This window comes from Magallana gigas, chromosome 4 (assembly GCF_963853765.1).
Source record: "Magallana gigas chromosome 4, xbMagGiga1.1, whole genome shotgun sequence".
Lineage (NCBI taxonomy): Eukaryota > Metazoa > Mollusca > Bivalvia > Ostreida > Ostreidae > Magallana > Magallana gigas.
The window spans coordinates 54,690,638-54,715,935 of NC_088856.1; the positions used below are offsets into that span (position 1 = coordinate 54,690,638).

Consider the following 25,298-nt stretch of genomic DNA (forward strand, 5'->3'; position numbering starts at 1 on the left):
ACACATATAGTAGATTTAGCCCATTACAGAGCTAGTTACACATAGAGTAGAGAAAGACACTATAAGGTGGCAACCATGTCATTTTAAAACAAATCATAAATGCATTCATGTTTTATAGCATTTACATCATAAGTCTCAGAGTACACATACACACTAAAATCAATTGTTACAAGTATATGTTCTGGTATATATATATTGAAAAATGAACTTGTGTTAGGGATCGCAATGATTCACAAAAATCCTTGTTGAAGTGTATGACTTAGCATTTTATTTTTATTGACCTGCTGTATGTAGCGGGGTCCTCCCGTTCTTGCTGGCAGTGTTCATCACAGTGTTGTTATGATCATACAGAAGGCGGACAATACCCAGGTGTCCTTCCCTGAAAACAAATATAATTTTAATTTAAAAAAATACGGTAAAATAAAGAGAGACTCCTACAGTGGTCTACTGGTCCAAGAGCTACAGTACCGATCAGATCCAACCTAACAGAAAGTAAACCCCAACTAAACGCTAGGTTTACTTTGTGGGTTTACGCCAAGTTTAATAGAGTGGACCAAGAGCAGACGCTTCATGTGTATTCGGAATATACAAGGGGCAGGAATTACAGGCAGTAAGATGGTAAAATAAAAGACGGGTCTGCTTCAACCACACTTTAGTGCTTAAAGTTGACCCTAAAAGCAATTCCCATGTAAACCTAAAGTAAACCTTAAGTAAACCCAAAGCAAACCCTGAGTAGACCCAAATTTCCATGAAGCTTAATTCAGGTTAGTCAATTGTGCTGGAGATAGTTAGATTGATTCCTGACCTTGACAGGCCTAATTTGTATATCTTGGATAGCAATTATTCCTTCTTATTTAAGGCACTCAGAGTGAAAAAAAAACAATTTAAAGATGCAAGGCTCTCCCCTGAGTTTTTTGAAATGGTGGGCAATTGGCCCTGAGAGCCAAGTATACCTGGGTTTAATTCTAAAGACCTGCATCCGCAGTTAGTAATATATCAAAACTAATGGAAGAACAAAATACAGCCAATCCAATCTGAAAGTAAAATGATCTGTTATATATGGGAACTTAAGAAGGACAACATTTCACAGAGGAACTACATGTAGTATGAGCTACAAACCTGCATGCAATGTGGAATGGGGTCCATCCATCTTTGTTCTTCAGCGATACATTCGCACCAGACTTCAGAAGTTCTTGGATAACCTCAATACTGTCCTTTGTGCAGGCCAGCATTAGAGGTGTCCTGTAATAATATATTCTCAATCTGTATAACTACTTGTACATTGGGTTGGGTATACATTGTTCGTTTCATCAGATTTGTATGGCAATGCTTATCTACCATTCGCTAGTACCCTACGTATCAAATATTGAATAAATTTAATGTTGCGCGGGGGTGTTAGGGAAGCATATGGGTAATTTAGCGTCTTATTTTGACTGTTATATTCAAAATCGTGAAATTAAATAATTATTTTGAATAAGATCAAAAACTTAGTATTATCCTTTAAAATAGATGTTAGTGCAATAAAATCGGGTAGTACATAACTGCCACATTGGTGCATTATCACATGACAACTATAAATAGCTTACGTATATTCCTTAACATAAAATGAGATAGAACAACACTACCCCGCGGTTTCAAAAATAAAATAAACATACCAAGTGAAAGCAAAACATCTCAGTTTAATCAAAACCGCTGCTAGAATCCTATGTTTTTCCTTATTAAAAAGTTATTTATCCGGTTCAAGTAAAACCTTCCCAACTTTTATATAGTTTGCACGGAAAACGGCAAATTGCATCAAAACAACACACAACATGGGATTCTAGCAGCACTTTTCAATTTAAGCATTGATCAAACTAACGATACGTATAAAATTTCAAGTTCAATATATACGGGGTAGTGTTGTTCTAGTCGGATTTTCATATCGTAAACAACGACAGAGGAAAGCCTGGCCGAGAAATAAAAGCAAATTTACATACCTTTTAGCGAATGATTGATAAAACTAACATCTCCCCCAGTATTCTTATGTTCAATTCTCAATAAATCACACCACAATACTTTATGAGAGTTCTTAGATTAGTTATATTTTGAATATGTTTACAATGCTTTCCGATAAAATTCACACGACATTCAACTTTTAGTCATGACGTCATCAATGTGTAAATCTACGTAATACAAACTAATTTCTGGAAAAAAATTGTCTTCAGTATTTTTCATTTGATTTTGATCTACGTTTCATCGCTTAGATATTTGAATATGTACATAATAACTAAGATTTGTGATTTCAAGGAATTACATGTAACTCAGATTCCATATGCTTCCTTAACACCCCCGCGTGGTTTAAGTTATCACAGAGAAAAATGATAGAGTTTATTTGCCAATCTTGGACTCATTCCATTGGAGTTCACATTTACCATCTGTATTGTTTATTGGCTAAATTCAAATGAATTATAAGCTGTTGAAACATATGTACATAATTATAAATATATAATGCTACACTCTATCCAATCAAAATCAAACAGTTCGCTATTGACGTTAAACAATATTCAAAAAAAATATTATTCATACATGTACATTCATAGGAGGAGAGACCCTATAAATCAATAAATCAAATGATTATAATAATGATAATAATGATAATAATAGTAATATTAATAATAATAGTGATAGTAATAATACATCAGTTGGATGTACTAGTTATCCGACATCCCGTTTTTTACCTGCCTCACGCAGAAACATTGCGAGATGGCACAATTGTTTGCGATTATGAATGGCAAGGAGTTGAACTAACTTAAACATTGAAGGACGAGACCAGTAATATTTTTTTAAATACAATACCCGTAGACTTTTATAAAATGGACAGATAAGTATGAAATGGAATTCATCCTCGACTTCACCTAAATTACAATATTTACAGATACGCATCGATCTGACAGTTCCATTATATCGGCCTTGCTCTACCAAAAGCATATGCGATGACAGTCTATATTTTGTTAAAAGGACAACAAGGTTTTCCGGAATATTTTTACTCAAATAAAATTGTAACGAAAAAGTGTCAGGCAGATACTTGTACAATAAACATTTAGAGGATGACTCAAAAAATGCGTCTCTTTCCTGAATAAAAAAATCAGACAATCTCTGCTTTACAATTTTTAAGAAAACATTAGTGTTAGCCACATTTTGTGAAAGCCAGACCTCATGCATACCCAGAGATACTAATAATTCTCTGACATTAAAACACCATGTATTTGGTATCAACTGTGAGACCATTTCCTCATATACATTGCGTAATATACAATTTTCTGTTTTAATCAATTTCAACCAATACTTAATGATACGCAATTTACGTATAATACTCATAGGTAGACGACCTAACTCTGAATAAACCATAAAGTTTGACGTACATTTTTTAACTTTCAAAATTCTTTTACAAAAATTTGTGTGAACTCGTTCTATTTCATCACCAGAGTGAAAACCCCATATCTCGGAGCCATAGTTAAGAACGCTAGATACATAGGTGTCAAAAATGCTTAATTTAGTCTCAATATTTAAATAAGTTTCATTACATAGTTTTAGAATACCAAACATACATTTCCTACCCTGCATTGCAATTGTTTTCTGTGTAACATTAAAATTCCCATTAAAATTCAAATTGATTCCTAAATAATTGAAACAATTAACAACCTCAACATGCTTTTGGTCATAGGTCCAAAAATCATTTTTACACATTCTACCCGCATGTCGAAAAACAACTATTTTAGTTTTATCTGTGTTCACACCAATATTCCAATCATTACTAAATTGATACAATTGATTCAACATACCCTGTAGACTCTCCCTTGAATTAGCTATTAACACAGTATCATCAGCATACATTAAAAGAAAAAGCGAAAGGTCTCTGAAGTCAACAGGTTCACAACAACTTCGGATAAGATCCATTTCAAAATCATTAATATATAATGAAAAAAGAAAAGGCGACAAAGCCTCTCCTTGCATAAGTCCAGTTGTTGACGAAAAATAATTTGACAGTTCAGACTTATATCTGACACATGATTTTAACTCACAATAAATATGCTTAATAATACTTAACAACTTTCCCGTGACTCCATTTGTAGCAAGTTTGTATAATAACTTGTTTCTATTCACACTATCAAACGCTTTTCTGTAATCAACAAAACAACAATATAATTTCTTTTTCTTTTTCAAATATAAAGATACTAAACTAGTAAGTGCAAAAATAGCATCTGTGGTACTATGACCTGGCTTAAACCCAAACTGCGCATCGCTTATGATACCATTGTCGTCAGACCAGCGAAGTAATCTATAGTTCAACACTGTGGTAAATATTTTTGCCAGATTACTAACAAGAGTTATTCCCCTGTAATTGTTAACATCATTGGTGTTTCCTTTTTTAAGAAGTGGAATTATTACACCTATAGACCAGCTCCTTGGGAAAGTACCTGCATCCAAAATTTTATTAAAAAGTCTAACTAAAACTGGTAAAAAAAACTCTTTAAATTTAACAAAATATTCATTTAACAGGTGATCTGTTCCGGCAGCTTTACCACATTTTAATTTTTTTAATACTGAAAGTAATTCCTCCTCATCTATGGCTTTATCTAATTCACTAAAAACAGTATCAGTACTCCTCTGCTCAAAAAATGGACTTTCAATGTCTACAATATTTTCATCTACATTACAAACACTCTTAAAATATTGATAAAAAGCATCTAAATCTAAAGAGCTTTTAATTGTTTTTCTTTTCTTGAAAATCTTGTAAAACTGTTTTGGGTTGTGCTTTCTTAAATAGTTGAGTTTATTACCTTCGTGTCTGACAAACCTATTTCTAGTTCTAAGTACATGCTTTTTGTAGACACGTTTGTTTTCACATAAAGTGATACGATTTTGAACAGACCTTTCCCAATTAAAAATACGTAAGGAGCTTTTATAAACTTTACGGAGTTCTTTACACTTGTCATCGAACCATGGCTTATTACTACTGGAAGACTTAATGTCAATAGACGATCCACCTAAAAAGTTGGATACACTACAAAAAGGCATAAAAACACTGTTTAATATACTAGTGAAATTATTTACAACCTGATCTATACTAAGGATCCCACAGTCCATTTTTTCAAAAAGACTGTAAAAATCAGACACTTTACTGTGTAAGATAGATTTTATGGACTCAAAAGCTTCCTCATTCCATCTGTACACACTGCCTGCCGTTACATTACTACAGAAAATGTTATGATTGTCATAGCGTTGGTAGTTTTTAACATTATGAATACACACTTCAACTGGAGCGTGGTCTGACCATTCATTAAAATCTTTAACAGTAAAACTCTCGATGGCATCAAAATCATCCTTACCAACTAAAACATAATCTATGACACTCGAACCTAAATGGTTAAAAAATGTATATTTGCCCCGCGTGTCCCCGGAAACCCTGCCATTACATATTCTAAGACCAGAGGCTCGACATAATTCGAGTAATTTACGACCAAAATTATTGACATGTTTGTCTTCCGATCTACGTGAACAAGTATAATCCTTATCATATGACAAAAATGCAGGCATGTTATTTAACAAATTGTTAGCCAAAATATCATATTCAACATAATCTTTTGATTCACCCACACGACTATTAAAATCTCCAGCTAATATGATAACACCCATATCACTGTACTTCGCAATATCGCATAATAGAGTGTCAAAAAGGTCAATATCATAAGTAGTATAGAATACACTGTTTTCATGTGCAATGTAAACAAAACAAATATAAACGTCATTTTTATATATACCTGACAATTTTACCCATACCATACTGTCACCAACATATTTACAAACTGAAAAGTGAGGTAGTAGTTCGTCTCTTACCAGAATTACCATTCCACCCCCTTTGCCTCTGGTACGTGGGTACATAAAGGACGCATAACCTTGAGTAAGATGAGACAGGTCTAAAGTAGACTCACTGTTTACCCAACACTCTGATAAAAATACAATGTCATACGAAGAAAGAAGTTTACAAAACTCATGTTCACCTAACTTCTTTTCCAGACCTCTGTTCACGTTCCATGACACGATTCGGAGCGGTGGTCTATCCTCAGCGTCCCCCTAGCTCTGGGTGGGTGTCGGCGCGTCAGTACTACCTTGCGCGATTAACTGGTCCTCGCCTTCCATGGGTTGATCTTCAGGTGTACCCTTGTCCATATTACCGATCGGTGGCGCAGTCACAACGTGACTTCCAAAATACGTTGGATCCTCTGTAGGCTCTGTCTCGGGGTCGTAACGCTGACCGTTGACGTAAAGCGTATCTCGAACCATCTTCACATTGTCGCCACGGCTCCTATGGTACCGCATCGCGGGGTATAGCTCCCTCCGACGCCTCTCAATAGAGGTGGGATACTGTTCTCGGATTCCGTAGCCCGTATTGCGCAACCTGTGCGACCTACTCCTGACAGCGATTAAGTCTTTTTGGTAGAGAAATCGGGCAACAATCGGTCTATCTTGACCGCGGACGTATCTGCCAAACCGGTGGACGTTTCCGAATTGAATATGCTCGTCGATGCCTAGCTCATAATACAGAAAGGCGCGAAGCTTATCTTCCGTATCCTCATCCTTGGTCTCCCCTCCGATGCCAGTAAAAATGAGGTTCATCTTCATTGAACGACACTGTAAATCGGTAATCGATGCTTCGAGAGCTCTATAATCCCGTCTCATACTGTCTAGACTTTTACATAGCGACTCTATTGTTTTCTCGTGTCTCTTCAGGTCTCTCTCGTGATCGGTGTTCACCCCCTGTTCTTCTAGCTTTTCAACTCTCGCTGAGATTGCACTCACCGCCGCCGAGTTTTCCGTTAGCTTTCTTTCAACATCACTGATCCTGTTATTGAACTTTGCAACAGTCGCATTCACTTTTTCCAGTTTTTCTTCAATATGATCGATTTGGTCTAATTTAACTAACTTTTGCATAATCTTATCGAGTTTATCATTCTGTTCATTTAACTGAGAAATAATATCCCCACTAGGTTTTGTAGCCGCTTGAGTCTTTGGTGTCGAGGTGGTGGGTCCCAGGTGATCCGTTTTATTGGCTACATTTGGTTTAGTAAGTATCGGTGTCCCGTAAAGAACGTTGCTGGCCACACTGATGATGCTGCTTAACATAGACGAGTCATGGCTTTCCTGATCGGGCACCTGTGAACATTGCTCACTGCCGCCATTCTCGCCATTCTCACTACTGTCGGAAGTTTTACTTTTTCTTTTCCTTTTTTTGTGTTTATGTTGCCCCATTACACTTAAATATCAATGTTAGCACCAGCCAAATCAATAATACTCACTTAAGAGGAATGTAGATATGGAAAATAAAACTCCACAGCCGACAGGAAAGGTAAACTAGCTCCGACCCGGGAGCTACTCAAAACACGTCCGACCACCTCGACGACCACCATCTACAGTTACTCTAAAATCATTGAATAGTCAATCACCTTGGTTCCCAGTCACCGTGGAAATGAGTATCAGTCACAATTTTTCCTGAATTTTTACTATAGTCTGTCCCAAGATATCCTGAATACAGATTTTGCTTAGTTGCTTCATATTTATAAATACCTCAGGGTTCAAATGAATGAAAAATTTCGAAATACAATACAATACAATGCTAAAAAATGTGATGTCTACGAGGATTTTGTATTTAGTATGATAACGTTGAAAAATTATGTGATCTATTCCGAGTGTATTCCGAATGGAGAAAAGATGTAAACAATCCCGATTATAAATCTCCGTAAGGAATCTGTTTTTGTTCCAGTGAATTTTTCCGAGTGAAAGATAATAATGTGTCGATGAAATTATCTTGGAAATTATCCCTTTCAACTATTTCAATTCGAATGCACTTCTTTCACAGGTATGTGTATTTTTATTAAAAATCGTCCAAATGTGCTGCATAAATATCTTGGGACAGACTATTAACAATCACCATGGTTCCTGGGCTCTGACCCACTCGGTACCATGGTCTCTGGGTTTACACTAGATAGAATGTTCTATTGTTAAAATGACAGATGTCCTACGGACGCGGTTTAACGATAGAATTCATCCCATATACTCGCTTCGTAGCAAATAAAAAAATTATATCGCGCTGTTTTTCGCCTAAATTTTCATATGATTGGTCTCAAATACCTACAATGTTGCTCTTTTAGAATATGATATTACCACATTAACTGTTTTTGCAACGAAACCACTGCCACTTTTAACATCACGTTTGAAAATTCGCTGTTTGTGGTCTCCATGTTAATGATAAAATCCGAGACATTCCGAGTGCGATTTCCGACAAAATGGCAGGCAAATTCAAACGTGTATTTTAACAAAATGCCTTGGTAAGACTCATGAAATGGATATTTTGAGGAATAAACTACATATGCATGTTCATTAAGGTTTGTTATGTATAAAAATGTGATTTTTCCCCTGCAGATTATTTTTAACGGACTTAAAATTGACACGAAGCTGATCCGCTTCACGGCTGCTACATTGCAAGTATATGGGACGAATTCTTACTGTGACCTGAGCGTAGCCTTGTCACGGTAAGATTATTCTTTCTACACTTTATACACTCACCAATCAGCCCTCTTTAGGCTGTCCACCTGTGCCCCGAACTGGAGTAATATCTGGACGCATTCCAGTTGACTCGCTTGAGCGGCCTCGTGTAAGGGTCGCTTGCCGTCAAGGTTGGATTTTTCCACATCGGCACCGGAGAGTAACAGGTGCTCCACGAGAGCCGCATGGCCACATCTTGCAGCAATGTGCAGGGCAGTGTCTCCTGATTTTTCGTACGACGTATTCAGCGGAATTTCTGGGTTTTTAAAGTAATCTAAGTCACCACGTTGAGCTGCTTTGAAAAGATCATCTGTCATAACAGAGTGTGGTATGATTCTTGAGAAAGGAACAATGCAAGTATTGACCAAGTTCGCACCAATCTTTCAAATTTTATCGGAAATAAAAATAGGTCGGTTTGATGAAAAACCGAGCACTGTAGCTACCATTTTCCCGGTTTGTCATCTAACTGAATTTGAGAATGTGTACCTACATATTATAGGTTGCACACCACTATTAATTTTTACTATATATTCTTACCAAAGTTACGCAACTTTAGATACGGGTAGCGAGTTTAAAACAAACTTCTGGGAAAATTCTTCTTTACAACTTTTTTTTGGTGCAAGAAAAGGTGGAGGCAGGCCCCCCCCCTGCCTCCCCCCCTTTTCCCACTACTTGCCTGCTCTTTTGGAATTAAGTGGACAGAATGTAGGCTATGTTTGTCCACCTCTCGAAAAAAAAATAATTATAACCCTGTACTTCGTTTGTCTGCTAAAACAAATGGTACATAGAGAATTCGAAGATGAATAATATTGAATATTTATTGAACGATTACTATCTTATAATGGAGCCCTCCTCCAACATCAGAATCACCGACCCTGTAGCCATAACTTGGTAGAAGCCTCCTCATTTATCATCAGCATGTGCTTGTTTATCCACTGATTGTCCAACAGTTGACAAAGAAGATTTTGTTAAAAAAAAATATGAATTGTAAAATTTCAAGTTTACCCCAAAACATTATGGCCCCTGGGGATGGTAGTCATGAATTGCACAATTTATGCTCCATGCACTATAAAATATATTGTATAAACTACAAAAAGAATATATTATTATACGATTTATTTAGTAAAAGAATTCAATCACATTTTTATAAATATTGTGTCCCGAGAGGTTTTAACCGCATTTAATGTCTGCCTATAGCATGTCAGGATGTTGTTTGATCAGCACATGAAAGATTAACGATCTAAAATATATATAAAGACTAACTGACGAAATAACTTTTGAGTGAGCATTCACAATCTAATTAAAATTATATCCTTCACGCTCCTGTCAAATACGGTTGCGTGAAGGATGTAATTTTAATTATAGAGTACAGGCACGTAGCATCGTTTTTGAAAGTGTGTGTTTGTGTGTGTTGGGGGGGGGGGGCGCAGCAGACTCATCCAAAAAAAGCCCAAAAGGGGGGGGGGGTATAAAAAAAGGGGGGATGTTACCAAAATCCTGAAAATCCTAATACGTTGGGGGGGGGGGGGTATACTTTTCACTTAAATCTTTATTTTCAATTTAATTTGTACAGGGTCACAGAAAAGTGGGGGGCCAACTCCATGTAAATTCAATGTAAATTTAAGAAAAATCTTTGCTGCGTGAAAAAGTGGCTGCTCCCCCCCCCCCTCCCGATGCTACGTGCCTGCTATTGATCATACTTAGCTGTTTCCTGCATCCCCTCTACCCCACCCCCACCCCCGATGCTACGTGCCTGGATGGGGCATTTATAACTAACGTTATATGTTGCAACATTTACTGGTACACGTATCAAATATATTATTGCAAGACTCAGATTGACAAAAAAATGTCGCAAAATAAACTAAATTCTTGGTTTGTCTATTTGAAAAAATCCATAATTTGATAGTACATTACGGATTCTTAAAGATATAATTGCAGGTAATCGGATAAAACCTATCTATGCTTCAATTATTTACATGATTTAATATGTTTTACGGTGCGACCGTTGGGGCGAGCACAGCATGTGATCAAACAATGAATTATAATAAATTAATAAAATAAAATTAACAACGTGAAATTTGAATGCCAAAAAATAAAACATACCTATTTTTCAGTAAATTTTCATTATTCATAGTTTAATTATAAGATTTGTTATAATTTATTTATTTATATGTAGAACAATAGTTTAATCTCAGATACAATGTTGTTAAATAATAAAGATTTTAATATATAAATATTCATTGCACTGCATCTCCTCTTTTAAAGTGATTGTGATTATGATTGATTGATTGATTTCCCCCTTTTTTTGCAGTAGACATTTTTTCTTAAACTTACATATAAAACTTGACTCATCATAGAGCTCCCCCCATGCTAAAATTTTTTTTCATTTTTGTCAATTTATACATAGAAAATCGACTTACCATGGATTTGCCCCTCCACTTAAAAAAAAATAATTAATGTTTAATTTTATTTTTAATTTACGCTTAAAAATATTTGCTTATCATGTTAAAAGAACATGGTGTTGTCCCCCCCCCCCCCCCCGCATGTAATAAATGGAAGTGAAAATAAAGAAACCATTGAACTGCTAAAGAGCTGAAGGATTAGAATTTTCATGATTTATTTTTCTTTTTGCTTGCAAAGATTTTTTGGATGAGGCTGCCATCCGCCCACCCACCCCCTTTAAAAAAGGGAGCATGCGCTAGACAGATGAGAGTGGGATATTCAACGGACTGAGAAAATTAGAAATATGTAAGTTTTACTCATTTGTGCCTAATAGTGAAGGGTGAATTTTGCATTGACTGTGTTTAATGGACATACATTCGAAGATTCGCATGGAATTTATAGTGTATTCTACCCGAACACCTGTAATACTTTCTTAGCCAGGTGAGTCTACGCTCACCCCCGCACGCACGCTTTTCACTGTTTCATTGTTTATACCCTTGGTCGCTGTCCTTAACTTGTTTTGATTATGTCTTAAGTTGAAGACATAATTGAAGAAAGATACATATCATTACTAATCCTCTGGACGTTCCGAATGTAGATTTATATGTCCAAGTGTAGTATGTATAACATGGTTTTTGGGTGAAGATAAACTCGAACAACAGTGCCCAGCCAAGCGTATAGCGAACCAAAACAAAACAAAAGTGTACTGTGAACCTTCTTTGTGTAGTTTTTGTGTATCATATGTATGTATAAACTCGAGCAACAACCAAAACGAAAACGATCGGAATTCCGCTCCTCTGACTCTGAACCGTCACCAAGCACAACTCACTTGCACAAAAAAACGAAAGAACATATGAACATAACCCCAGCCATGTCACTGCACGGATCCATGCAGGACCCCAACCAAGTTCCTCAGGGCTCCTTTACACCAATGTCACCCTACCATCCACACCTCGCCCACATGGTACATCCCGGGACATTTCTGTCCTCTCCACCAAACACAAACGGGGTGGGGGTGGGTGTGCCTCAGCAGCAGTCCCAACAATCGGTACTAACAGACATCGATGTACAACGAATAGCAGTAGCTGTCAAGGGTCTCTTGGTTACAGAGCTAAACAACGCTATAGAACCGTTAAAAGATCAAATGATTTCATTGCAAAACGAAAATGAAGCTCTGAAGCACGAGATTGACAACCTAGAAATGTACAGCAGACGCAGTTGTGTCAGGGTCTCCGGCGTATCAGAGGAGTGTGAGGATACCGACCAAGTATTGTTGGACATCGCCCAGAAACTCGACGTTCCCCTAAAGCAGACGGACATTGAGGTGTCCCACCGGGTGGGACCAAAAAATCCGGCAAAACCAAGGCAAATCATTGCCCGTATCAAAAATTACGAGCTACGTCATCGCCTCCTCAAGTCGAGCAAAGACCTCAGAAACGTTACGGGCATGGACAAGGTCGCCATAAACCAAGACCTTACTAAAAACCGAAATAAGCAAGCCTACGAGGCTAGGCAACTCGTTAAAACCAGACAAGCCAAATCAACATTCGTTTGGGACGGAAAAATCTTCGTTATCGATTTTCACGACCGCAAACACAAGATCCTTAACCCGAAAGACATGAGCAATTTCCTTGCTCATATTGGAGGACGACAAACAGCGGACGGTTAAATCCTTCTCATGGTGAACTAACGCACATGAATTGCCACGCACATGATCGTTGTAAAAATCTTGGTATTTTTGGATCCTAAGATCCACTCATGATATTATATTGTGAAAAGCATTAATGTATGTGTTCAAATCGTATTCATTACTAACTCTTGACAAATTCTAAGTTTTTCATAAATTTGTTACAGTTATTACAAACAAAATCCTTTGTCTATAGTCAAACCCTTCATTACAGCACTCAAAAGTAAATAAATGTTTACTTTTGATTTGAATGTACATATTTTCCTTATTTTATTTTTCCTTTGGTTATATATTGAGTTGGAAACACAAAAGAAACCTAGAGTATCAACCTTAAGTGAAGTCACTGTTCTACATATCAAATTTGTATTACTTTTCCGTTTTTGTCAGCTCTGGATCCTGTGTAACCCCCCTTTTTTATTGTTATATGTATTTTTCACGCCAACTACCTAAACCATGCCAGTAAATAGTGTCACACACAGGATCCGGACAGGGTTATACAACGGTGCTAAAAAGAATAATGAGTATATTAATTTGCTTACTATTTTGATGGTCAACCTACTACTTAAGTTTGGGCCAAAATCAATATCACTAATCATATTAATATTATGCATATTACCTACACACACGACCATAATGCTACGTAATAACCAAAACTCAGCAAAATCAAACAACGAATCGAAATACTACGACTCCCGCCTTAACATGCCCCCACATAAATATACATCATCACTCACATGGACAATGACAATAATATCAATAACTATCTATATTTTACTTTTACTTTGCGGCGACATTGAACAAAATCCAGGCCCCCCAGTGATAGACCATGACAACGACAGCTCTCTAGACTCTCTTGATGCATACCTAGAGAAATCAGTTACTCTAATACACCTCAATGTTCAAAGTATATGTAACAAGCTTGATATAATTCAAGCAGAATTTGGGGGATTCGACATTATTACGTTAAACGAAACTTGGTTAGACAATAATACAACTTCTGAAACTCTAATGATCCAAGGCTTCCAAGAGCCATTTAGGCGCGATAGACGAGACGATAGATATGGTGGTGTGATGATATATGTAAATAGTAATATAATATGTAAACGCCGAACAGATCTAGAAGTTAACCAAATCGAATGCATCTGGGTCGAATGCTTAATTTACAAGAAAAAATTTCTTATTGGAACTTTTTACCGTCCACCGAATGCCGATAGGGAAAAATGGAATCTAATTGCATATTCTATGGAAAAAGCCAAAAACACAAACATAGAAAATGTACTAATCACGGGCGATTTTAATGACAATCTCCGCAACTCAAAAAATTGCAAAATTAGTGGCATTATTAAAGACATAGGAATGACTCAATTAATCTCAAATTCAACACATTTTACGGAAAATTCCGAAACCATATTGGATTTGTTAATCGTAAACGATACGGAAAAGATTGATTTCTTTGGGGTGGGTGAAAATGTACTTCCTAGCACTACACGCTACCACTGTCCTGTATATTGTGTTTTAAAACTTCCCAAATCATACACAAGGACATTCACAAGGAAAATTTGGTCGTTTGCTGAAACAAATTTTAATGATTATAAAACCAGCTTGCAAAATCAAGATTGGGATAGTATAATTTGGGATGATATAAATCAAGTCTGTAATGAAATTACAAATAAAATACTAGATTCTGCGTCAGCAAATATACCAAATAAGGTAATCACTTATCGCCCTAGCGACCCCCCGTGGCTGCACAATACAGTCCGCAAAGCAATAAGGCAACGCAAACGATTGCACAAAAAAGCAAAAAAAACGAAATCTCCAGCAGACTGGGTTAAGTTCAGAAAAGCTAGAAATGAATGTGTAAACAAAGTAAGGAATGCAAGACAAACATACTACTTAAAACTAGCAAACCAAATCAAATCAAAAAACCTGTCTCAAAAAGAATGGTGGTCATTATTGAAAAGAGTTAGTAATATTAAAAAACTTAACAAATCTTCTTATCCTCCTATCAAATTAAATGAAAATAGTACACCGACAAGCGACGATTTTGAAAAATCAACTATATTCAATACATATTTTTGTCTACAGTCACAAGTCAATGACGAAAATACTGATCTACCAGATAACCCAAATATTACTTCGCAGAGCACTATCGATAGAATCGTTATTTCTTCTCAAGATGTTAAGGACACTTCACAAATGTTAAATACTAGCAAAGCTACCGGCCCTGATAACCTAAATCCAATGCTTCTCAAACAAGCTCCATCAGAACTTACATATCCTCTTACTAAACTCTTCAACCTTTCCCTTCAAAACTCATCCTTCCCGAGTCTATGGAAAACTTCAAATGTTGTCCCAGTATTTAAAAAAGGATCAGCTAATATTGCGAGTAATTACAGACCCATCTCATTGTTAAGTGTACTTGGAAAGTGTATGGAAAGATGCATCTTTAAGCACATATATAATTATCTTCATTCTAATAACATATTAATTCCACAACAATCTGGATTCCGTCCAAATGATTCCACAATAAATCAATTACTATGTATAACAAACGACTTTTATCGGGCTATTGATCAAGGCAAAGAGATCAGAGTGGTATTTTTTGATATCAGTAAAGCTTTTGATAAGGTTTGGCATAAAGGTCTATTGTATAAACTTGAAAAAATAGGTATACGAGGAAACTTATTACTTTGGTTCCGCAGTTATCTCCATGATAGAAAACAATGTGTTGTTATTAACGGATCTCGATCAGAATTTATGAATGTCAAAGCAGGAGTTCCACAAGGTAGCATTCTAGGTCCACTCCTCTTCCTTATTTTCATAAACGACCTAGTGGTTGATATCGAATGCAACATCAAACTTTTTGCCGACGACACTTCAGTTTACATAACTGTTGAAAATCCATTTACGTCCGGAACTTTACTAAACTCTGACCTTGAAAAAATAAACGAGTGGTCGAAAAAATGGCTGGTATCCTTCAATCCTAACAAAACGGAATGTATGACTATTTCCCTTAAACTAAAGAAACCTTTTCATCCCTCATTAATATTCGACGATGTCCATCTCAAAGATGTAGAATCGCATAAACACCTCGGAGTAACTATAAGTAGCAATCTATCGTGGAACTTGCATATCAATGAAATTCTATCTAAAGCATACGCGAAATTGGGCCTAATGCGCAAGGTAAAATATATACTAGATAGAAATAGTCTTCAAAAATTGTACTTCTCCTTTATTAGACCAGTCCTGGAATATGCCGATATTATTTGGGATAATATACCAGAATATCTTAGTTTAAAAATCGAGAACATTCAGCTTGAAGCGGCGCGAATTGTGACAGGGGGTAATAAACTTGCCTCCAAAACTCTCCTATACAAAGAAACAGGCTGGGTTCCTTTATCTAAGCGTCGGGAAGACCATCGGCTTATTCTTTTGTTTAAAATGTTTCACGGCAAAGTTCCCAATTATCTATTAAACCTTTTGCAGACTCAGCTACTCTCCAATGAATCACATAATACACGAAGCACTAACTCAATACGAGAAATCTACGCAAGAACTAAGCTATATTACGACTCTTTTCTTCCCAACACCATACGACTTTGGAACACAATACCAAGCAATGTACAGAACAATCCTTCCATACTAAGCTTCAAAAAATATCTAAACAAAAACAAGATAACTGTTCCCGAATACTATCATATAGGGTCTCGCATAGGTCAAATACTCCACTCTCAACTACGTTTAGAATGTAGTACTTTAAATCTTTATATGTTCAATAGAAACCTTTGTCCATCCCCTTTTTGTTCGTGTGGGTCAGTAGAAAACACTGATCATTACCTTTTGCATTGTCCAAAATATGCTACAATACGAAATATAACAATAAACACACTTGCAAATTCTACAGACCCTAACTTACTACTCTACGGATCTAATTATCTAAGTATTGTAGAAAATGAACAAATTTTTCACACCGTACAAAGATTTATACTTGAGAGTAAAAGATTCAGCAATCATAATATCACGTAGAATGTTGTACAATAATAATACCTTTTTTCCGGGTTGCCTGTTTATCTTATTCCCACCACTTATATTTATATTTATGACAATAATTAATGGAAATCGGAAAAATCCTACGGTATCTCTATGATGTGTTAGCATGTATTGAGTTAAAATTTTACTGAAAACGTACACATAACTGGTGTAAGAAATAAAGCCACTTTTTCTTTTTTGTATGGCTGTGTTTGAACATTAACACGCGACTATGTATACTATATTTCTGTTCTGGTGTTTAACCAACGAATATATTGTAATATTCTTTTCATGATATTTTATTTTGTTGACTTTTTTCATTACCTTATAAAACGTGTTTCCAACTTTGACTTTTGACACATTTTCCTATTTTGTTCCTTGTACTTACATTTCATTCCACACCTCTCATTTCTGCAGTGTATGCAAGAGAGGGATTAATATAAGCCCTATGGCTTGTTTCCCGATCTTACTATTGTAATTTATCATCATGTAAATGTACTTGAATCTATAATGAATAAATATTGTTTAAACTAAAAAAGGGCGCTGCTACGTATAACGTTACGTTTCAGGAAATTACCGTAATTATAGTGAATAAAATATTTGTGAGCATTCATCCAAATTAGTGCAATTTACAACTGTTTCCTGTATCTGAAGAAATGTCCTTATTCGTCAGCTGTTCCTTATCTTAGCCTTTGCAAGATTTTAAGAGGATTTTGGTCATTTCAGCAGATTTACAATAACTTCAATTAGAATAATTTCCCCTTATCAGTGCTTATTGTGACGTCAAAGCTGACGTTGGTTAAGTGTCGTCTTACTCTTTAAAACTCCCCTGAGAAATAAAAGTATGCCAAGTATACTGTTTTATTTACTTAAAAAGCATGATGTTCTTAAAATTACACATCTTATAAGCTTTTCAAAGGTTTTACTTTGATTCTCGGGAGAACGTGATGTTGGAACGTGAGGTTGGAAACCATTGGTACTATGAATTGTGGGTCAAAATTTACTGACTCCGAAAAAATATATCGGATCAATGTGTAAACGTTTGTGACGTCACACGATTATTTTTGATTGAAAGTGTACTGAGGTGAACTTTAGAGGTAACATTGACTGTATGTCGCTTACATCGTTATTGTTTTTACTGTCTAAATTTGTCTTGCTGATTCTCGTGAGAGTGTGAAGTGATAAAAATTGCCATGATTACAGGGAACTACTGGGACGATTAAAACGATGCATTACTGGTCCGATTTACTGACGCCAAAAAAATCCGTTGAATGAATGTGCAACTATATAGTCCGAAGTGAAGCAAAGTTATATTATTCATTTTAATTTTATCTAGTTTATTTCTTTCTTTAACGTATGAACTTTGTTTACTAATTGATATTAACTCCTCATCTCTGACCTAAATTGTATTTGTTGAAACATAGTGAGGAGTTATTTTAAAGAGAGGAGTTGATTTTATTATTAGGAGTGAATTATGCACGTGATTGAGGAGTTATTTTAGAGACGTTATATATAAAGGGAGATTGGCTGAAGTTCAGTGCGGGTGGTTTTATCTAGCAGAGTAGTAGGTTAGAATTGCACAAGTTTTGAATGAATTTATACATATGTTTCTTGGATTATTACCTTTTATTAAAATTGTGAGAACCACGCAGACTTATTCTTTAAAAAGGAGAAACGTTGAGAAAATAGAAACGCTACAAGTGGTGGCAGCGGTGGGATACAATTTTAATATTGGTAATTATGGATTAAAGTGAAAATTTTTATATAATTTGATTAACTTTTGACGTGTGGAATTATTATTATTTTTGGAGGGATTTATTAATGCATAGTGCATAGTGATGGATTATCAAGGACGACAAAGATTTGTGAACTATTATGACATTGTAGAAAATGGAAATTTTATTCTCCTTGGACAAATTAACGTAAGTGACCGACGAGAGTGTCCCAATTGTTTTGTTATGTTCAAGACCAACGAGAATCGTCACTACATTATTACAGCAATCGGAAAGAAAAGTGAATTTTACAAATGTCCGTTCTGTGGCTGCAGAATTAAAGCATTTACAGAAACACGTGTGGCGTACCGATAAGCTTTCTGTGAATTCTTCTAGATTTAGTTGTTTGAATAGTAGTAGAACTTAGCAAGCTGGATATTTTTGTAAGTGCTGTTTTAGTGACACATGTTGTTTTACTTTGTTTGTTGCATATGCAACCAGAAAATAGTGACATGATGACTACGCCTCGAGGAACAACAAATATTCCGCAATCTTCACCGCGTACTGCCGTGCGTCGGAACTTGTTAACGGAATTCAATGAAGTTGATTCTCCTGTGTGTCCGATGTACAGAGAAGATTTGAATACCCCCTGTGTAGAAACAGAACTAGCAACAACCGAAGGTACCGCATATGTGAGCAATTCAACAGGATGGGGACAACTAATAGGATTTTGGTTCGGAGTGATTCCTATTTTTACAACTCTGTTGTATGTTGCCTACCAGTTCTTTCCTGGAGGAATAGTAATGTGGGCTACACGAGAACTGATCATTGTGTTAATGTTTGCGATTACTTTTGTGATATTAATTAGTGTAGTGTATAAATGCTGGAAATCAACTGGAAGATCAGGTGGAGGATATCGACAACGTTCCGTGCGGGGTGCGACTCCAAGAGGTAGAAGTGATTTTCTGGCAACTCCAGAAGTTACTAACCAGACTGAAAGTAGTGTCAACATTCCAGTCAAAAGGACATTTTCCGGAGATGGATCGACTACCTGGACTGAATTCTTCAGATATTTTGAGAACGTTGCTAATTTAAATCAGTGGACTGTACAAAGAAAGAGGGGTGTGCTGTTAACTACTTTACGTGGCCAAGCAGAGACATATGCTTAAGGACTTCCAGACAACACCATGGGCAATTATCAGCATTTGACAGAAGCTTTAAATCAGAGATTTGGATATACAGCTCTGAAGGATAGTTACATTGCTGAAGCAAAATTACGCCGAAAACACGTTAATGAGACATTTAGAGATTATGGACAAGCGATTGAAGATTTATTCAGAAGAGCTTATCCTGGAAACAGAGCATGCGTCGATGAAAACAGTTTAAAAACGTTTCTGGATAACTGTTCTGAAAATGAGGAGTTCCGAATGTCAGTTAAGAGGACGAGGCCGAAAACAATTCAGGAGGCAGTTACATCAGCCATGCAAGAAGAGTGTATTCGGGTAGGCGAGGAACGGTCATTGAAAAATTCTAAGACAGTTAGAAGGGATATCTACACAGTCAACCCAAAACAACTATCCCATGGAATTGATAAAAGTTATCAAAATGGAAAGAATTATAACACCAGAAAGAGATGTTATACCTGTGGATCATTAAGTCATTTGAGAAATCAATGTCCTAGTACAAATTCAGTTGCAAGGAGGGAGAATGGCGGAGCAGTTCCCCAGGGAAAAGACGCGCCGCCGAGGCAGTAGGCCATGCTACGTAGACTGGCCTGGTGCTAATTCTGATAACGATTCTTCATCTTCTAATTATCAAAGAACCACAACTAATGACAAACTCGTTGATAATGAAAATGGAAGAGATGTGTCAGTTAAGAGGACGAGGCCGAAAACAATTCAGGAGGCAGTTACATCAGCCATGCAAGAAGAGTGTATTCGGGTAGGCGAGGAACGGTCATTGAAAAATTCTAAGACAGTTAGAAGGGATATCTACACAGTCAACCCAAAACAACTATCCCATGGAATTGATAAAAGTTATCAAAATGGAAAGAATTATAACACCAGAAAGAGATGTTATACCTGTGGATCATTAAGTCATTTGAGAAATCAATGTCCTAGTACAAATTCAGTTGCAAGGAGGGAGAATGGCGGAGCAGTTCCCCAGGGAAAAGACGCGCCGCCGAGGCAGTAGGCCATGCTACGTAGACTGGCCTGGTGCTAATTCTGATAACGATTCTTCATCTTCTAATTATCAAAGAACCACAACTAATGACAAACTCGTTGATAATGAAAATGGAAGAGATGTGACAGAAGAATCTGAAGATTTCCCATCTTGTTATAAAATAAATGCAAGTAAAAACAAGAGAGGATTCTACGTTGATGGACTGATACAAGGTACATTTGTTACGTGGAAGGTAGACACTGGAGCGAAAAATACCTTCATAACAGAAGATATATTTAATAAAATTCCTCCAGAAAATCGACCAGTGCTGGAGCCAGCTAGAAAGAAGTTTGTGACTGCAAGTGGCCAAGATTTATATGTACTAGGAATAGCGCATATGACGTTAAACTTTGATGATTTTGAAACGGATTTAAGGGTATTCGTTGGTAGAGTTTCTCAGAATTTATTAGGAGCAGATTTTTATTCATATTTTAGATGTAATTGGGATCATGAGAATGGGGGATTGTTTGTTAAAGTTCCTGGTAATAATGCTTGTCTTAGACGTACCAACTGGATAATAGCAAGTCAGGACATTTCTGTGCCACCAGGACACGAAGTTGTTATCCAAACGGAATTCACTTACCCGGAGAACAGTGAAGGAATACCAGTTGTGTTATCAGAGTTTCTGCATAAACATAAGTTGCTGGTTGCAAGAACTCTGTTAAACGCAAGAACATTTAACGGATATTTAAGATTGTTTAATCTGGGAAGAGCAGTAGTGACAGTAAAACGCAATGCTAGAATAGCAATATTTTCTCCTGTTATTAAAGTTTCTAATAGTGAACGCCTGAATTCAGAGGAAGTTCATTTAGTGGAGGAAAAGAATCCAAAGGAATTACCTGCTCATTTAATTCCTGTGTATGAAAAAGGTCGGATTTACCTCTCTGATCAAGAGGCAAGTTTATTTAAGAAGTTTCTGCAGAAACGCGTTGCTACATTTGCTGATCCTAATGGACGCTTAGGACAGACAACTTTAGGAGAACATCATATTGTTCTGAATGACGAACGACCTTTTAAGGAGGCATCGCGGAACATGCCTTTATTTAAGCGTGATATTCTGAATAATGAGATTCAGAAATTGGAGGACTTGGGAATAATAGAAAAATCCCATAGTCCGTGGTCATCTCAGCTTGTTTTGATGCAAAAGAAAGACAAAACATGGCGCGTATGTGTGGATTATCGGAGACTCAATTCGAGAACGATAAAAGACGCATATCCAATACCAAGAATAGATGACAACTTGGACGCTTTAGTTGGATCGATGTGGTTTACCTCCCTAGACTTAAACATGGCGTATCATCAAGTACCGATGTCGGAGAGAGATAAGGAGAAAACAGCATTTGCGACTCCCAGAGGAGGACTTTACCAATATAGCGTCATGCCGTTTGGGTTGTGCAACGCCCCGGCGACATTCCAAAGGATAATAGAAAAAGCTCTTTGTGGATTACAGTGGAACATTGCTGTTTTATATCTTGATGACATTATTGTGTTTGGAAAAAGTTTTCAAGAACATTTAGAAAATCTTAATCAAGTTTGTGACAGACTGGACTCAGCAAACCTTAAATTAAAGCCATCGAAATGCTTTTTCTTCAGACAGGAAGTAGAATTTCTGGGACATGTAGTTTCAAGATATGGTGTGCACACAGACCCGAAGAAAATAGAAGCAATTAGGAACATACGAATTCCTAAAAACGTAACAGATTTACGAAGATTTTTAGGAATTATGTCATATTACCGGAAGTTTGTCAAAGGATTTGCAGAAACAGCTAAGTGCCTTCATGCTTTAACTAAGAAAAATTGAGTATGGAACTGGACGCCGGAATGTGATCATGCTTTTCACGAACTTCGAGATAAGCTTATACATTCTCCTATACTTGGATATCCAGATGTAGATGGTGGACCATTTGTGCTAGATACAGATGCTAGTAATGATGCGATTGGTTGTGTTTTGTCACAAATTCAAAATGGTGAAGAAAAAGTGATGCAGTATGCCAGCCGAACTTTGAATTCCCATGAGAAAAACTACTGTGTAACGAGAAAAGAAATGTTGGCTGTTGTTTTTTTTATAAAACATTTTAAGCATTATCTTCTTGGACGGGAATTTATTTTACGTACTGATCACGGTTCCTTAACCTGGTTACATAGGTTTAGAGATCCAGATGGCCAAGTGTGTCGGTGGTTACAGCAGTTATCGGCGTTTGATTTCAAAATTATTCACCGACCGGGAAAACGTCACAGTAATGCAGACGCTTTATCGCGTTTACCGTCAAATTATGCAAACGACAGTGAAGAAGTTTGTAGACAGTGCAATCGAAAATTAAGTGACATTTATGATGGAAAGCAGCAATCGCATATACACGAACTAAGGAAAGATATCAGTGAAAGTGGAATATGTGACCAAGAAAATATAATTTGTAATATTGTGAATTTATTTAGTGAGGACCATTGTTCTGAAGTAAAAAGCAAGAAGAAAGGACGCACGGAAAATAGACCAAAGCGAGCCATAAGTGTTGAGATGCCAGTAAACGAGTTATCGTACGAGAACATACGTAAGGCACAAGAGAATGATGACGGAATATTTCCTATTTTAAAGTTGCTTAAAATGGGAAAAGACAAACCCTCGTACCAGGACATTTCACATTTACACCCAGAGTGTAAATTTTGGCATGCACGTTGGGAATTGTTACGAATTCATAATGATGTTTTGTGTATTCTTTGGACAGAAAAAGATGAAAATAGACTGCGTATTTGTACTCCGAATAGACTTCGCGAGGATGTGATGTGGTATTTACACGATGCGCCTACCTCAGGACATATGGGAATTTACAGAACGCAGCAAAGAGCTTCATTTTCATCATATTATTGGCCGGGGATGAGACAAACTGTTCGTGATTATGTGAAGTCCTGTGAAGTATGTGAAGAACGGAAAAATCCTGGAAGAAAAAGACGACATTATATGGAAACCTATACCGTTGGTGGAAGATTTGAAAGAGTTGCAGCAGATATAGCAGGACCATTTCCTAAAACCGCAAATGATAATGTGTACATTATAGTTATATCGGATTATTTCAGTAAATTTGCGGAAACATTTCCAATACCAAATATGGAAGCAAAAACGATAGCTAATGTATTTTTCCGGGGCTGGATAAAAAGATACGGATGCCCATACGAATTTCACAGTGATCAAGGTGTACAGTTTGAAAGTTTAGTATTTAAACATTTGTGCTCTATGTTTGACATAGCGAAAACAAGAACAACTGCATTCCATCCAAGATCTGACGGAATGGTAGAACGACTCAATCGAACAATTAAAGATATGTTGTCTAAGTATATAAATGTGAAACAAACTGACTGGGACGATTATATTGATTGTGTTGTGATGGCATATAACTCATCAGTTCACGAAACGACTGGAATTACGCCTTTTCGCATGATGTTTGGTTCGGAGATGACTATACCCGTAGATTTACAAACGGAATCTCTGGAAATCGGAAAAGGAGAGAAAATATCGGAAACAAAATATGTGAAAAATTTGTGCAAAAATTTGGAGCTTGTACATAAATTCGCTAGAGAGAGAACTTCGGGAGCAGTGTGCAGACAAAAGAGACATTATGATAAAACAGCTGTGCGAAAAACTTATAATGAAGGTGATATTGTACGGAGATTTCAGCCCAAACAAATTGTTGGCACAAAACTTAAATTAGCTCGAAACTGGACTGGACCATGGATTATTACGAAAAAATTAAGTGATGTGTTGTTTGAAATTAGACATTCGAGAAAATCTAATCCCGTCATTGTCCATGCTGACAATATAAAATCATTCCAGATACGAAAAACAGCAGAGTTAAAACTGAAGCACCTCCTCAAATTCAAAGAGATGCCGAGCAAAACTGTCAACACGCCTGAGCTGGATCCCTCCTCAAATTCAAAAGATGCCGCCGAAACACCGCGCGTGGGAAAAGCTAACGCGCCAAAGACAAACCCGAAGTTGTGTATTCCAATTCAAGATCCTCCTCGAACTGACCAACCACGTGATCAACAGACCGTGGGTATGCCTAAGAAAACTATGCGGGGAAGAGTCATTCGCAAGCCAAAAAGATATTATGAAGACTGTATTATGTGATAAATGTGGAATTGTTTTTACCAGATTGGATAATTTTAAAAGACATTTCAACCATCAACACAAAGAAAATGTAAACTTATTTCAGTGCATGTTTTGTGATAAAGTTTTTAAGCGAAGAGAAAATCTGCGCAGACATTTTCACAATAGACATTATGATTACGATGAACAGCTGATAAATGATTTTGATTTGTGTTTTTAACTGTTTATTCCAAAAATCATGGATTTTAACGACAGAATTATTAAAAACCCGGATTACAGTGACATTTCGTCAGATGAGAATGAAGATGACTTTAATCAAGACAGTGACACTATTGCTTATTCTAACGATGAAAAATCTATGGATTTCATCATGATATCAGATGAAGAAGAAGACGATCAGCAGGAAGTGTACGAAGATACTCGTGAGGTTGTTGTGACACGATCAGTCGAACTAAGTATGACCAGTGTTTCGGTTATAAAAGATGGTGAGGTGATCAATGAACAAAGAACGATGGACATT

At 36.6% G+C, this 25,298-nt stretch overlaps 1 protein-coding gene across 5 annotated transcripts in view; it reads right to left on the reverse strand.

Moving 5' to 3' along the window:
* The window catches only part of LOC136269742 (ankyrin repeat domain-containing protein 16-like), a 97,884-nt gene extending 88,853 nt beyond the window's left edge, over positions 1–9,031 (reverse strand). The window contains exons 1-3 of one of the 5 annotated variants that reach the window (XR_010713418.1): positions 8,605–9,031; positions 1,120–1,242; positions 282–379 (exon numbers count right to left, since the gene is read on the reverse strand). Coding sequence is in view for 2 of the 5 variants with exons in the window: in XM_066083080.1 (XP_065939152.1) it covers positions 282–379; positions 1,120–1,242; positions 8,605–8,900 (517 nt within the window). In the remaining 3 variants the exon portion in view is untranslated. The remainder of the gene's footprint in view (positions 1–281; positions 380–1,119; positions 1,243–8,604) is intronic. The other 4 variants (XR_010713417.1, XR_010713416.1, XM_066083080.1 and 1 more) reach the window with 4 other exon arrangements.
* Between the last annotated feature and the right edge of the window lie 16,267 nt (positions 9,032–25,298).